This window comes from Hyperolius riggenbachi, chromosome 2 (assembly GCF_040937935.1).
Source record: "Hyperolius riggenbachi isolate aHypRig1 chromosome 2, aHypRig1.pri, whole genome shotgun sequence".
NCBI lineage: Eukaryota > Metazoa > Chordata > Amphibia > Anura > Hyperoliidae > Hyperolius > Hyperolius riggenbachi.
Window position 1 is genome coordinate 170,781,289 of NC_090647.1, and position 14,916 is coordinate 170,796,204.

The following is a 14,916-nucleotide window of genomic DNA, read 5'->3' on the forward strand; positions in this document are numbered from 1 at the left end:
GGTGGGAGGTGGGAGGAGGGAGGTGGGAGGTGGGAGGAGGGAGGAGGGAGGTGGGAGGAGGGAGGTGGGAGGTGGGAGGAGGGAGGTGGGAGGTGGGAGGAGGGAGGTGGGAGGAGGGAGGTGGGAGGAGGGAGGTGGGAGGTGGGAGGTGGGAGGTGGGAGGTGGGAGAGTAAAAACTCCCTAGCAGAGTGTGTAGCAGCTGTTCCATAACTAATTAGTGTAGGTAGGCAAATGGTATAAAGGACCTTGCTTAGAGGAGGGAGGGAGGGAGGGTCCTCGAGCAGTGAAGTGTATTTCACTCAATTAGGTGTGACTCCAGGCATTAGAGCTTTTGAAACATGTTTTCTATCATTTTTGCAGTGTATAGAATTTTTTAAAACTTTGAAAGTTCGCCTCCCCCATTGAAGTCTATTGCGGTTCGCGAACTTTTTCGCGAACCGAACCTTTCGCGGAGGTTCGCGAACAGGGTTCGCGAACCGAAAATCGGAGGTTCGGCCCAACTCTAGTCCCAGTGGCTGCAGCTCTGGCGCTTTGAGTCTGCCAGGAGAAAAGCACAATATAAATGTTCTGTGTCTGTTTTGTTTGTTTGTTTAATTATGGTAGCATGTATTCTTTTAAAACTATAATGGCCGAAAACAGAGAAATAATTTTTTTCAATTTTTTTTGTGCGTTATTCCCATCAAAATGCAACTAGAATACAATAATTCTTAGCACAATGTACCACCCAAAGAAAGCATATCGGGTGGTGGAAAAAACAAGGTATAGATCATTTATTTGTGATAAATAGTGAAAAAGTTATTGGGGAATGAAAGGAAGAAGCGCTAAAAGGGGAAAATTCCTCTCGTCCATAAGGTGAAAAATACCCGCGGGCTGAAATGGTTAATTGTATCCAGAGGAGAGCTCATCAGAGAAGAAGGATGACAGTCATACCTACTCGTTTGGGAATAGCATCTTTTCATCATTTCCCTTGCTTTACCAACCCAATGTTTTACACCAGGTCTAAAAATAGGTCTAAAAAAATTTGGTAATTATTAGTGAATTCCCTCTTGATGTAACTATTACACCAAACCATCAGTAGACTAAAAACCATCAGTAGACTAGTCTAAACTGCTTAGTGAATTGAGGCCAATATGCTGTAATCCTCCAACTCCATGCAGCAGTTACGTTGCGTTAAGGGCCCGTTTCCACTACACGCTTTGGATGCAGAATGAATGCAGAAAACTGACTCCAATGAATGTCTATGGGTCTGTTTCCACTAAATGCAATTTTTTCTGATGCAGATTTTCCCATAGGCATTCATTGGAGTCAGTTTTTCTGCATCCAATCTGCGTGTAGTGGAAACAGGCCTTAACAGTTACCACTCATTCAACATTTCTTGGAGCTTTCAATCACATCCCTCAAAAAAAACAATGCTTTGTTAGAGTAAATTTCCAACATAAAGACAGATGTTCTCACCACCTGTCGGGAGGCACTGTTCTGTGCAGGTCCTTCGGAGCCTGTGCTACAATAGCTACAAGGGCTCTGGTCATCAGCACGGAATCAGACTGCCATACACGGCTTCTAAGGCAGGAAGTGGTAGCGCACATCACTTCTGTCCTTTCATACACACATAGTGGGATGCTGTCACTTATTTATGCTTCTACATATTTGCGTTCACATTTTTTAATGGCAAACCGCCATGCAGTTTGTTCCACTTAACTTTTAGAGCTGCTTCAGCAAATATTACACAGCATCCCTCCCTAGTGGTCACATATCACAGCTACAGTAGTGCCAAAATGAAATATTTGTTATACTGGTCAAACTGTTTACTATTTAGTATGCACAAACTTGATCATGGTTGACCTAAAATCAATATTCTCAAATGAACACAAATGCAAAAAAACTCAAAATCTCAAATAGACTGTATGTAAATCATTGTTCATCAATCAAGCCTAAAAGTAGATGAAGAGAACTTAATTTAATGACACAAATTAGGATTTAATTTGCTCATGTGTAAGTGAAAGAAAATAACCCCTCCTGCCGCCCCTTTGTGTCTTACTGTTGTCCCCCTTCATGCATGCTGTCCCCCTTCATGACACCTGTAGAAAATAATTAGCGGCAGCAATTATCACTCACTTCATCCTAAGAGCCTGCAGCGATCAGCTGCTGTCCCCCCTCTGTATCCTTAGTGTGACCTTCATAGCCTCAGTGTCCTGCTTCGCTACCCGCTCTGCAAATGTAATTAGCAGCGATAGCCACGGATATCACTCACCCCCTCCTGTAACCCGGCAGCAATCAGCGGCTTCTGTCTCTCACTCCCCCCCCCCCCCTTACTGCCAGTTGCGTCTGTAATGAAGCGACCAGGAAGTGCTGGCAGTATGGGGAAGAAGTGAGAGACAGAAGTAGCTGATCGCAGTGGGCTTCACATGATGACATGAGTGATCGCAGCTGCCACTGATTACTTTTTACGGAGGGAGCGCAGGACACAGGGACAGTACAGGGACTCCCTGTATTCAGACTACATGGCACAGGGACCTTTTCTTCCACCGCTTTGGGGGAGAAAAAATGTGGCCAAGGCCTCTTGTAAACTACATGCAACTGTATGCAGTACGTCTTTTAATCGGAATAAAAAATCACAACAGATAAAAAATTCGGAATCGCATGTAATGTGCAAGAGGCCTTATACTGTAGTACCAAAAATATGGTAGTTTATGAACATCACACAACTGAAGTGAAAGGAATGGGTGGGGCTTTTTAATCTAGTGTATGGCCTGTGGTTCCATAGGATGGGCATGCTGCAGAATTATGGGAAGAAATAATATTGTATGCATAGGAATCAAAATCACTTTCAGCCTTGTATTATGCACAGATGTGCTGGAAAGCGTCATTTTCATGATGCACACTGATAATGAATATATATATATATATATATATATATATATATATATATATATATATATATATATATATATGTATATATATATATATATATATATATATATATATATATATATATATATATATATATTATTTTTATTTTTTTTTTAGTCCGTTAAAACACAAATAGCCTTTTCCCATTAGAACTCTAGCAGCCTATCACCCACTTATTCTCCCCCGTTTTAAGTCTTCCATTTATCCTTTTTTTACTCTACTGCCCCATATAGGGAATTGTTGCTTATATTTGAGTGTTAATCACCATCATTAATCTATGTCTTTCCTTGTAATGACCATTTAGAGCAGCACATTCTCCAATTAAGATAGGTGAATTCATTACCCTTCATAAATACCTCATGACTTACATATGTATACAGTATATGTACAGGACAACACATGTACAGGATGGCCACACAGCACCTTTGTCACAGTCTCACATAGTGATACAATACACACCTTTACTTGCTTTGTCTACAGTCTGTATGTCTTCCACAAATGTCAGCACATCAGTGAACTTCTTCTCACACAACTCTGCCAGGAAATGTAGAAGTGTTGTCTTCTGATCTACTGACTTAGTATCTTTTATCTATAAAGGAAGATATATAGAAAATAATGAAAGTGGACCTGTCCTTTATAAGTACATTTTCCACAGGCTCCCTCCACCAGTGTGGGACAAGGTATTACGCCAGACTATACCTTTGAATTGCTAAATCTAAAAAAAAAATAAAAAAAAAAACAAAAAAAAAAAAACCTTGAATCCTGGTCCAGAAACATTTAATAGAACATAATTTCAAACTTATTAAGGGGGTAAAACTAAAACACAAAGCCATAAAGTGAGTAAGCATAGTCACTGGCTTTCACAAATGATGGACACACACAATGTGAATTACAGTTCATCTACTGAAGAAAACAAAGAAACAGTCACAGTAAGTTCGCAAAAAAAGAACTGGGGACACAATCCAGTTACTATACACATTCCAGCAATGGGTATAAAGTAAGAGAGCTGTAAACTCTTGATATTATTAGTAAAGTAAAGCATTTTGACTGTGAAAATCTAAAGCCACTGGAATAAGTCTTTAAAGAGGAGCTGTTAGGTATAAGGTCTCAGAGAAAATAAACACATATATCAGTAGCTAAAGATTGGCTGTACTTACATTACATATGCATTTCACTGTCCACGTTTGTACTTCACAGAATTTTTATATAGTATATGCAGAGATTGATGCTCCTGACAGCTCATGGCAGGTTCCATGTTTTTCTGTCAAATGTGTCGTCATGTCCTGCCTGCTTCCTGATCACAGAAAAGCTCGTACTGAATAACACAGTGTGCAGTGAATATTAATGAGCCATGTGGCTAGGAACAATAGCTGACTCCTGCAGTGTACTCGGCCCGGAGATTTATCAGTGCTACGCGCTGGACTGATTACAAGCTGCTGTAACGTCTCATTAGCAGCCGAGGGGAGGGCCCCAGAATGCTTTCAGTATAGTATGCGGCTTGCGTCCTCTTAGGTCTAACAGCTTTTCTGATAAGCACACATCAAAGGTAACTGAGATTTTTATCTTCACTAATGGCTTTTTGGCTTCCTTCTAAACTGTTTAACACAGGAGAATAGAGGTTTAAATTAGCTTCTGCAGCCTGACAGTTACTCTTTAAGTCTTTTATCCTATGGTAATACAGATCCTGGTATGCCCAGTGTGTAGAACAGATGTTAGGAATGTATGCCCCTATGGAGCCCTCTGCATGGTGCACACAGCTGTGTCCCATTTGCAGGTTCCCACAATCCATGGGAAATTAATCAGCGATTTGCACATGTATGTAGGCACAGAACAGAACACTTATCATATACATACATAAGTTATCAATTTTTGCAGTGGAAATTATAATTAGTTTTACATTATTGTGCCAAGTGATCACATGCATATTAAATTACTGCAAGCCGATAACGAATTATTAAAAAAAAATAAAAATCAGTGAATGCTGGCCCTAGTAGAAAAAATGAATCTACGGTAAACTAATTTCAGTATAGTTATATCATCAGCACGTATAAGGCGTGAATAAGCAAAGCTGAAATACATTATTCTGATTGAATTATAAGGGCAGACTGATTACTATAAAAGAGGGGCAGATGTGCGCGAAATGATTGTCTTCTGGTGTTGTCAATGGTTACCTCCAAATAATGAGTTTAGCCATAATTTTTTTTCCATCAAAATCTTGCCCCGGGATGACACATTTACCACATAGTCAAGAACTTAGAGAACCACTACAGCTAAAAAAATAAATAAAAATAAGCAGTTCAAATCTGACTGAACGAACAGGTGTTGGACTAGTTCATCTCCTCATGGGGGATTCTCAGGTTTTTCTTTATTTTTCAAAGGCATTCCCTGAATGGCAGTTTCAAAGTCTAAGGCTAGGTTCACAGTGGGACGTTGTGGTATGACTTTATGGGGGCATCTTAACACAGAAAAATGCACTGCGATAGTAAGACTATGGAACATTCACAGTGCATCTGGTGTGTTGTGATTCAACGCACTGCAGTATCCCATCACACTACATGCAGTCAGTGCATTACTGCATAACACGTGCATTAACAAAGGCAGTGACGCATACTGTTCATTGACTGTATGCTTCACTGTGTGCCACCTAAAAGTCACATAATGCGTGGCTTGATTTTTCCATTCTGTGCCCAATGTTCCATTCCAATACTTTTGAAAACAAAGAAAAACCTGAGTATCAAACATTTTACTTGTGTACATTTGTAGTCAATATCATCAGGGAATATCACATTATTTTTGTTCTGCATTCACATTTTTATATCCGAGAACTTTCTGCTTTTTTTCTGCAAAATAATCAACTATAGTCGATAAGGTCCTGCACATTTGCGGGATCTACTTGTTATCAGATCTAACGGGTGTGGTGCTTGGAGCTAGCACAGGTTCAACAGGAAATTGTTCCACCTTTCATTGGAGCCGAGCATGAGAGAAGAACCTTACCAAACAATACAGAATCAACCTCAGTGCCATTTAACTACTTTAGGACCAAGGTGATTGAAATCAATGCCCTGTTCTGGAGGGCTCCTGGCTGGCAGGGCGTAGATTTCAATCACCGCCAATAAAAGCGGCTCCTGACCGGCTCACCTGACTCCCGTCATAGAGACAGCAGAGTCTATGTCAGGAAAACCTCAGCGTGCATTGGTGACGGCGGTTGCAGCGATTTGTTGGGATTCCATCAGTATTGTACCAGCGGTCTCTGGTCCTTAAGGGGGCAGAGGCCGCTGGTACTTAAGTGGTTAAAATACAGCTGGGACCTTCCAAAGCCCCCCTCCAGCAGCAGCTGACTGACGGAAGTGTGGGAACTTCTAGAACTCTGGTGCACTGGACACACAACTGCAATACCAGTGTTGACAATGCTTAGTATATGAGCTGCATGAGATCACAGATGTAAGTTCAGCAAGAGTAAAGTAACTAACACCAGACCAAGAGGTAGCCCAAGTACATCATGGGAAAATGTGAGCGAACTTAAAAGATTCAGAGTGAGAAGATGGGAAGAGGTGAATGCTAACAGTATTCCTTAGTGCACAAGTGTAAATACAACCACAATAAAAAACTCTAACACTAGAGCAGAAGAGTAAACCGAGGGTTCCACTAACACCTAATTACTTTATCAATACTTATCACAACAAAATGAAATATAGCTTGTATTTTTCACCACCAAATAGGATTTCTTTGGGAGGATTTTGCTAAGAATTGTTATTCTAAATGCACTTTAACGAGAATAATAAAAAAAAGGAAACATTTAATTTCTTAGCTTTTGGCCATTATAGTTTTAAATAAAATGTGCTACTGTGAATAAAACCCACACATTTTATGTGCCCATTTGTCCCGGTTATTACAACGGTTAAATTATCTCTCTAGTACAATGTATGGCAACAATATTTTATTTGGAAATAAATGTGTATTTTTTTCGGTTTTGCTGTCCATCACTAATTGCAAGCCTGTATTTTCAAAAATAACAGTGATATATCCTCATTGCATACATATTAAAAAATATCGAGTCACTAAAATAACTATTTTAAAGTGTCTTTTTTTATGTACTTGTCTTGGGGGGGGGGGGGGGTTAACTATGAGAGAGTGGGTTAAGTAAGGGGTTAATTTTTATAGGGAATCAATGCATTTTATTTAATTTAATGTTTGTAGAGTGTATTTTTACTATTTGGCCACGCTTTTCAGCTTATAAGGGGGCAATGTGTTGGGCAAAATAGTAGCAAAGTGGAACCTTTGCCATTATGAAGGGGGGGGGGGGGGGTCACTGATCGTCTCTAAAAACTGTGTTTAGATGGCCATGAATGATCATTTTGTTCAGATGATCAATTCTTTAATTCGATCATTATATGCATTGTTCGGGCCCACTAACAGAAGTAAAGCTGCTATCCAATTCGATCAGATTAATGGAATCGATTGATGGATCGATTTGATCAATATTACGATCCAATCGGAAAATGGATCTTCTGAAGAATCATATTGTGAATGGCCACCTTAAGACAAATTTTGATGCAGAATGAAAGCAGATTTCAGGAAACACCTGGAAGGAGTACATGCTGCGGCACCACTGCCAATAGTTAGACACTGGGTGGTGCCACCTGTATATTAAAAAATAATAATAATAATAATATGGGTAATTTTGACAATACCAATCCTTTACTATATACTTACACCAGAATTCCCCAACCCTGTCCTCAAGGCCCGCCAACAGTACGTTTTGCAGCAAACTACAAACATGCACAGGTGAGCTAATTTGTGTTGTAGCAGAGCAGATTAATTACCTCTGTGGATTTCCACAAAACATGCACTGTTGGTGGGCCTTGAAGACAGGGTTGGGCACCAATTTTCACTTGAACCCTACCCCTTTGAGTGCCTAAAACTACATACACACACACACACACACACCCCTAATGCCTAACACTAACCCTCCATTCAAGTGCCTAAAACTAACCTCCCCCTCCTACTTTACACTGACCCCGGAGCACAAATGACCACTAGTTATAGCCAATCGTGTACAACCATTATTTCCTATGTGGTAGCTGATCAGCTTCGATCCGCATCAGGCACCCAACCCACTGCTTGGGGACTTTATTACGATCATTTTCACAGGCATCTGTTAGACACCTGCCAATCCCCATGCCCAAATGACCTGATCCACCTGGCAGTTCTGCCCAGCTGTTACTAAATATCAGGTCCCTGCAATTTTATTTCCAATGGTGAGGAACAGAGTTTAGAGGATTATTATAAACACTATATTAGTAGAGCAAAATCCACTGTGGTATTACTTAGATTATTAAACTGTTTAAAAATAAACAAATACAAAAAAGGAGCAGAAGTACACTTCCAAAATAATTTCAGATTTGTAAATTGCTGAACTTTCCATTTTAGAGGTGGAAATGACAACATAAGCACTAAGCATGTACAGCTCAAAGGGGTGGTTGTGGGGGGGAAGATGATTTATACAGAACAGCGGTTGATTGAAAAGCAGGTACGCTCTTTCACAAAGCTTTCATAATATATATTGAGGGGTTCTGACAGAGGTGATCGTACTTTTTGTTAAGTGATAACTTCCAACAGAACTCAGAGAAAAGCAATATGCCTTGTAGCTGCAGTAACACAGATAAAAGCACTTTTTTCAACAGCCTGATAAAAATGAACAAATCTGCAAAGCGCAAAAGTTCAAATTATAATGAAGTGGATGGGTTTTGTACTCTGAAATTTTAGCTTTTATATTTTTAAGCTTGTGATGGACCATAGCTATTGTGGGGCTGTTAATGAGGAAGATGTCAGCAATGGGCCACCAAGCATGTCATCCTACAGAGATAATACGAACACTGAAACGATATATATGTGTGCTCATGGAAACTGGTATTTTCAAACAGTTTTAACTTTCGTACCACAAATTATGACAAAGGAAATGAAAAAGATGGGGAAAATGGAGAAGGGGGGAGAGAGAGAGGGGGGAGAGAGAGAGAGACAGAGACAGACAGAGAGAGAGAAAGAGAGAGCGAGACAGACAGACAGACAGAGAGAGAGAGAGAGAGACAGAGACAGACAGAGAGAGAGAAAGAGAGAGCGAGACAGACAGACAGACAGAGAGAGAGAGAGAGAGAGAGAGAGAGAGAGAGAAAGACACACAGACACAGGGAGGAAGGGAGGGAGAGAGAGAGGAGAAAAGAAAGAGAAATATTTTTATCAAACCCGTTATAATTACAGTAAAACCCCCATTATCCGGCACCAATGTGTAGTTTCTTGTTAGTTGAGAATCAATGTTAAAAATAGGCCTAGCTAAAAAGAATACCCCACACTGTATACTTACTATAAACTCTGTATCAGTTTTAAAGTAGGGTGATTAAAAACAATCTAGGACAAAGGAAATACATAAAAATATTGCAGAGGTGTATTACTGTATAAAAAAAAGTGTAAAAGTAGATGTAGGCTACCTGCAAGGCAAGATTTAACCACTTCTGGTTAACGGAGTTCTGGATAAAAAGGGTTTTACTGTATTATTTTTTATCACTTTAAACAAGAAATTAAAAGCCCCCAGCTAACTACTCTACAGATACTAATCTGTTTGTTGTTTTGTTGTGAAACAGCTCAAAACTATAATCCTAAAATGAACGCACCACTGTGTAGCCTACTAATAGGAGACTTGCTATACACAGGTTACCTTGTAGATGGAGGCTAGATGCAAACTTAAAGGGACACTGAAACGGGAAAAAAAATGATGATGTAATGAATTGGTTGTGTAGTACAGATACTTACAGATTACACATTACACCCAGCATTCTAAATGATATCACAACAAGCTACCTAGTGAACTTTTGAACTTTCCTCTGCAGGAAAAAACAAAATACAGTGACATACACTTGAGATAATAAGCTTCAGAAGACAAAGCTGTCTGCGACTTTGAAAGTGGCTCTTTTGCATAGATAACAACTAGAGTTTCTTAACCTCCTTAGCGGTAACCCCGTGCTGGACACGGGGTAAGCCGCCGGAGGGTGCCGCTCAGGCCCTGCTGGGCCGATTTACATAATTTTTTTTTTGCTACACGCAGCTAGCACTTTGCTAGCTGCGTGTGCATAACGATCGCCGCCGCCGACGCCAATTAGTGCAAGGCAGCGCTGAGGGGTGGATCGGTCCGTAACGTCATCGCGATCGTCTCCATGGCGACGAGGAAGCCCATACAGGGAATCCCGTTCAGAACGGTATTCCCTGCAGGGTAAAAGCGCCGGCGGCGATCGGAGGGATAGCGAAGGGAGGGGGGAAGCATGTAGCTAGCGCTAGGCTAGCTACATGCTTAAAAATTTTTTTAAAATTTAAAAAAAAGTGCTGCGGTGCCCCCTGGCGGATTTATTGTACCGCCAAGGGGGTTAAAGGGAAGGTCCAAGCAAAATAAAAAAATGAGTTTCACTTACCTGGGGCTTCTACCAGCCTCATGCAGCCATCCTGTGCCCTCGTAGTCACTCACTGCTGCTCCAGTCCCCCACTGGCAGCATGTCGACATCGGAGGTCGGCGGGCCGCATTGCGCACATTTTTACGCATTCCAGCTAGTGCAGGAACATTAACACATATTTTACGCATTAGTGGTTTAATGCGTACATTTTTACGCATTGGTCCACTCACACGTAAAAATGTATGTGTTAATGTTCCTGCACTAGCTGGAATGCGTAAAAATGTACGCAATGCGGCCCGCCGACCTCCGAGGTCGGCATGCTGCCAGTGGAGGACTGGAGCAGCAGTGAGTGACTACGAGGGCACAGGATGGCTGCATGGGGCTGGTAGAAGCCCCAAGTAAGTGAAACTCATTTTTTTTTATTTTGCTTGGACTTCCCTTTAACACTTCCTGTACTGGAAACAATATTAGGGCTCGTTCACACCAGAAGAGCTTTTCTAAGTGCTTTGTGATTTAAAAGCTCCTGCTAATGTTATCCTATGTGTGTGTTCACACTGAAGCGATGTGATTTTGTAAAAATACCCCACAGCATTGCATTAGCAAGAGCTTTTAAAATCTCTAGCGCTTAAAAAAGCTCTTGTAGTGTGAATCAGCCCTTAGACTCATATCACTGCTGGTAATGATTTATTTCTTAGCTGTACTACACATACAAAATATTATATCAGAAGTTTATTTTCACTTCAGATTCCCTTTAAGTGAAAAGATAATTTAACACAAAATACTGAACTCATACACATTTATATAACATTTGTAACAAAAATGGAAAAAAAAAAAAAAAAAACCCTTTTCTTACACCGTTTGGGCCAAAGCAGTTTTCATATCAGCAATGTTCTTACTGATTGTACAATAATAGCAACATTACTTATGATAGTTAAGTAGTAAATCCATATGATTTCTGGGGACAAATTAAATAAACATTGGTCACCGCCAAATAGCAGTTTTTAAAAAAAAAATTTGCACTATTTAATTACTTAATGATGGTGTTAGGAACTCACCTGTGGTGTCCCGCGATTCGGCTGTCTCTCCTGCCGGTCCCTCCGATGCGCTCACTTCTGGGTCTTTGCGTGCGCGCATTGCGGACACCATGCGAGGCATGCGTACGGTTCCAGGCCTCAGACGTACACACTTAAACCTCGGAAAATTTAGTGTCAGCTGACACTTAGGCAGAGTTATACAAGTTTGTGTCAGCTGATCTATCCAGTCAGCTGACACTCAGGCTAGAGGTTGTTATCAGCTGTTTCCTTATCAGCTGACACTCAGACAAATACTGCCATTATCTGATTGGATGTTTGAATGTGTGGCCGGCCACTGATTGGTTGCTTGAGATATAAAAGCTTGCTATGTGCATTTGATCCTTGCCCATGATAGCTTTGGCTGTGTGCTTATTGCTGGGTGCTCTATTGTCATATGTACCGACCTTGCCTTGAACTTGACCATTCTCTCTGATTGCCGCCTGTATTGACCCTTGCCTGGAAACCGACTACTCTCTGATTGCCGCATGTATTGACCCTTGCCTGGAAACTGACTACTCTCTGATTGCCGCCTGTACTGACCCTTTGTCTGGAACTTGACTGCTCTTCTGAACTCTGCCTGGACCGACCTTGGATTGCCTGACCCTGATATTGCCTGCTCCCTTTGTACCTTGATATTTATGATCTTACGTGTATGAACTCTGATTGTTACTGGACTTGCTCTTGTCTCTTGTTTGGCTCTGGTGAGTTATTAGCTCACTCTAGGTTCAGCTCCTATACCTTGCACCTACAAGGCCTGGGTATAACCGAAGTTGGGCAGGTGTTTCCCTGCCACATAAGGTGAAGAAGGTGGTGTTAGATTGGGGCATAGGAGCTGACCTGTGGGCTGATATCTTGCCATGCCTGACAGATGGCTTTAAATGTTTATTTTCATTTGTACAGGAAGTGGGCCAAGTCATGGCTAAATCATGTTTGTTTTATTATAACGATTTCCATGTTCCAGTCTTATTTCATGCCGTTTGTTATGGCACCTCCTGTTCAATGCCTTCACTACATTGGTCTCCCTTTTCACGATTTTATAATAAGACCCCCTGAAGCGACTCAAGACTTGAAACCTTTCACCCTTTTTAATGCCTCAAAATGGAACACCTTGTGAGTGGCTGAGAATGAGAAAGGATTCCTTTTTACTCACTATAATCAAAGCCATGGAAACTCCAGATGAAGACAATGCAACACTAGTCTACAGCATTGCAAGTAAACTGGATCCCTGGCATAAACAAATCTCTCATCAGGGCTCTTTGCTGTTCCACTAATATTTATCTATCAAAAGCATAAATAGGAATTATGTGTCAAAGCCTTCTATTGGTCCAGGTCAACAGACTAATGAGCAAGTCTAGTGGGAAATTCAAATGTGTTTTTATCAGTAGAACAGCGGGGTGCTTTTACCATGAGATGGAAAGATGTTTTTTTTCCCTAAAGTTTCAATTCACTTAAAGGACGATTGAAGTGAGAGGGATATGATGGCTGCCATATAAATTTCCTTTTAAACAATACCAGTTGTCTGGCTGTCCTGCAAATTTATTTGGCTGCAGTTGTGTCTGGATCACAAACCTAAAACAAGCATGCGCTAATTCAGTCAGATCTGGCAAAGTCAAAAACACCTGATCTGCTGCATGCTTGTTCAGGGTCTATGGCTAAAAGTATTAGAGGCAGATGATTAGTAGGACAGCCAGGCAACGGATATTGCTTAAAAGGAAATAATATGGCAGCGTCCATACCCCTCTCTCTTCAGTTGGTATTTAAGTGATAAGAACGAGTGTCAGGAAGTCTTTAAAGAGGAACTTCAGCCTAAACAAACATACTGTCATTAAGTTACATTACTTATGTTTATTAAAATAGATAGGTAATATAATCTCTTACCAACCCTGTTTTAAAAGAACAAGCAAATGTTTGATTTCATGATGGCAGCCATCTTTTTGGTTGTAATGAGGTGACAGGGAGTATGAGACACAGTTCCAACTGTCCTGTGTCCTGATAACTCCTCCCAGTTGCTAAGCAACATGAACAACAACATAGCAAATCCCATCATGCTCTGCACAGCATCAGGGAAAAAAGCCCGGGCTTTTTTTCTTTGATGGGTGGAGCTTAGATAAAAATACAGTAAAAAATGATACTTTGGTAAGAAAAAAAAATTTCTGACGCTGTGAAACTGTTAAAGAAACACCAAGCCTTTTCAATTCTGCTGAGTAGATTTTTAGTCCGGAGGTTCACTTTAAATAAAATTTAGCTGAACTAAAATGTACAGTTGTATAAGCTCTTAATACTTAAATTACAGCAAGGGACAAAAGATTTCTCTTTTTTAAAATGGTAACTGTTTGAAGGGTTGCTAATGTACCCCTATACTCATGCATTCCCCTGGTGAGTAGATATCTGGGGACCTCATGCCAATGCTGACAATGGCAAGACTAAAAGCCAGGGGTGGTATTAAGGTATAAATCTTTAATAACTAGTATAATTATAAATGAGGGCTTTGTAAGGCAGATTTGTGCATTTATATGGGTGTGTCAGAAAAAAAATATGCTAAACCTGACATGTCCATGGTGCAGGGTGTCTTGTGGAGCTTGTCTCCCAACCTGTATATTTCCTAAGCCAGTGTTCCCCAACCCTGTCCTCAAGGCCCACAAACAGTGCACGTTTTGTGGAAATCCATAGAGGTTGTTAATCAGCTCTACTGAGAAACTAATTACTCCACCTGTGAATGTGTGTGGTTTCCAACAAAACATGTACTTTTAGTGGGCCTTGAGGACAGGTTGGGGGAATTCTGTCCTAAACTACACTGCTCCCTGGGGCCCTCCCTGCTACAATAATTCCCACACGTTATCGCAGGCACACAAATGTCCTAAAGGAGAGCTTTAACTCTTTAGTGGTGAAGCAGGATGTTAGAAAAGAAATATCGACTTAAGGAGGCTGCTGTGGCCTACCAGGGACCTCCGTAGGTACGTAGAAACAGTTTTGTGGAATTTTAAGAGATGTGGCCTAGTCATGTTGTCAGTGAAGGCAGTGAACTCGCTTACTTCCACAAGCCGAAAAAAAACCCAAGTGTGCCCAGCGTGGTGCACCCGGGCAATATGCTTTAGCCCGTTGGAAATAAATAGGTGGTATCCCAGGCATCTGGAGGGGTCCCTCGCTGATAAAACTCATCAAAAGCAGAGCAGAGGGCCAGAAGTGAAGGCTCGGGAGAGGGCTGGAGGTTTTAGCAGCCATACTTGGAGATGGGAACTTGGGGTGGGGGGCTATGTGTTCTTTGCACTCGCTTGTGACGGTCATATTTCACTAATGCCGATAGGTCTTATTGGTGGGACCCCAGCTTCGTCCTTGGGGCCAATCACTGCATTCCCTCAGTAGCAGTGACCTATCAGATGTCAGTGGGCATCATTTCTTTGTTGTTAAAGAATGACTCTCACTGACATCTGATAGGTTACTGCTACTGACAGAATTTAGTGATTATGCCCCAATGACAGAGCCTTGGTCCCGC

At 41.1% G+C, this 14,916-nt stretch overlaps 1 protein-coding gene across 4 annotated transcripts in view; it reads right to left on the minus strand.

Moving 5' to 3' along the window:
- The window catches only part of DIAPH3 (diaphanous related formin 3), an 847,513-nt gene that overhangs the window by 382,826 nt on the left and 449,771 nt on the right, over positions 1–14,916 (minus strand). For all 4 annotated transcript variants that reach the window (XM_068267828.1, XM_068267829.1, XM_068267827.1 and 1 more), the window contains one exon: positions 3,371–3,500. In XM_068267828.1, the coding sequence (XP_068123929.1) occupies positions 3,371–3,500 (130 nt within the window). The remainder of the gene's footprint in view (positions 1–3,370; positions 3,501–14,916) is intronic.